This window comes from Solanum pennellii, chromosome 8 (assembly GCF_001406875.1).
Source record: "Solanum pennellii chromosome 8, SPENNV200".
NCBI classification, from domain to species: Eukaryota; Viridiplantae; Streptophyta; class Magnoliopsida; order Solanales; family Solanaceae; genus Solanum; species Solanum pennellii.
Window position 1 is genome coordinate 57986690 of NC_028644.1, and position 2158 is coordinate 57988847.

Genomic DNA, 2158 nt, shown 5'->3' on the forward strand with positions numbered 1-2158 from the left:
CGTGGGCCCCAACAATTCGAATGATTGCATCACTAGTAATTGTGTATGTATGCCATATGGAACCTTCCCATTAGTGATATTTCATCACTTGAGCAATTAGAAGGCCAAGTTATACATTAATGTATGACTATAAATAGCCACTATATGAAATGTATACATATATACATTTTATGAAATATATTACTTCCTCAATTTTCCTTATTTTAGTATATTAATCTTAGTAAGTTCTTTTATAACACGTTATCAGCACGAGTCTCTGCCAGTTCAAGTAAAGACTTTAAAAGCCTCGGAGGTATAAATTTCCTTTTCTTAAATAATGTCTAATCTCTCTAAACTTGAATTTCTTGCTCTAGACATATCGGGAAAAAGCTATCTATCATGGGTACTCGATGCAGAAATTCATCTTGATGCGATGGGTCTAGCAGACACCATCCAAGAAAATAATCAAGCATCGAATCAACACCGTGCTAAGACGATGATATTTCTCCGTCATCACCTTGATGAGGGTTTGAAAATGGACTATCTCACTGTTAAGGATCCTCTGGTGTTGTGGAACAATTTAAAAGATAGATATGACCACCTGAAGTTGGTTGTCCTTCCACAGGCACGTTATGACTGGATCCACTTGAGACTTCAAGATATTAAATCTATCAGTGAGTATAACTCTTCCATGTTTAAAATTATCTCACAATTAAAATTATGTGGAGAAAATATCACTGACCATGATATGCTAGAGAAAACGTTTTCCACTTTCCCTGCCTCGAGTATGCTTCTGCAGCAGCAATACCGAGAAATGGGATTTAAAAAATATTCTGAATTAATTTCACATCTCCTTGTTGCTGAACAACATAATGACTTACTGATGAAAAACCATGAAAGTCGACCTACTGGTTCTATGCCATTTCCTGAAGTAAATACGGCAAACTTTCACTAATCTAGGCGTGAAAAAGGTCGTGGCCCCAGTCGTGGTCGTGGTCGTGGTCGAGGAAGAAGTTTCAATCATGGTGATCGTCTTGCACTAAATAATAACCTTCAACACCAGCAGTGTAAAAAGAAGAATGAAAAACATGACGTAGTGCAGAAGAAAAATTCAGACAACAAATGTTATCGATGTAGAGGAAAAGGACATTGGTCACGTACCTTTCGTACGCCAAGGCACCTGGTTGAGCTATATCAAGCTTCACTGAAGGAGGTGAAAAATAACGCAGAAGCCAACTTTATCTCGGAAGATACTGTTGAACCCATGCATCTAGATGTAGCGGATTTCTTTGAGAATCCCGAAGGAAAGATAAATCACCTGATAGGTGATGGATCTGTGATAATGTAAATATATTTCATTTTCGTCGTTTGTATGAACTAGTATGAATATGTTTTCTTAGACTTGTAAATAACTAAAAGGTTGTGTAATGTTTTTTTGTTTAGTAATGATATTATAATGTTTATTTTGTTTATATCTTTTATCTTGAAGAGTATATGGATACCTCAATGATCAATCATGAAGATATTTGTGTAATTGATAGTGGAACAATGCACGCCATACTCAAAGATGAGAAATACTTCTCCTACTTGCTTAGAAGAAAAGCAAATGTTACTGAAGGAATATTGATTGTATTCAAGTGTTAAGGGAATACATGGGAGATATATATAGGAGATATAGGAAGGAGTACTAATCCTAATAGGACTAGAATTAAGGAGTACTAATCCTAATAGGACTAGGATTAGTACACAGTAAATACTAATATTATTTTATACTATTTATTTAATACTATCTGTTATTATCCCCCCTCAAGCTGAGCTGAGCGGAAGCGAACGGAAGCTAAGAACTGAGGTAATCGTGCTGTCGGCTCGGGAGAGGCTTGGTGAGAATATCAGCCGGTTGTTCTTCAGTGGGTACATACTGCACAGTCATGGTGCCGGCCTGAACTTCATCGCGAACAAAGAGACAATCGGTATCAACATGCTTCATTCTGGTGTGTAGGACGGAATTCTTGGCCACACAGATGGTTGATTTGTTGTCACAATAGAGAGCAGGAACAGTGTGAGTGGCGCGGAGTTCGCGAAGAATATATGTGACCCACATGGTCTCAGCAGCAAGAAGAGCAAGGGCGCGGTATTCAGCTTCAGTCGAGGACCGAGAGACCTTGGGTTGTTTTTTTGT

The 2158-nt window shown here is 37.9% G+C and overlaps 1 protein-coding gene across 1 annotated transcript; it reads left to right on the top strand.

Annotated features, from left to right (window-relative positions):
• The first annotated feature begins 412 nt into the window (after positions 1–412).
• LOC107027759 lies at positions 413–934 on the top strand. Its single transcript, XM_015228829.1, has one exon. The coding sequence runs from the start codon at positions 413–415 to the stop codon at positions 932–934; it is 522 nt and encodes a 173-aa protein (XP_015084315.1).
• The last annotated feature ends 1224 nt before the right edge of the window (positions 935–2158 follow it).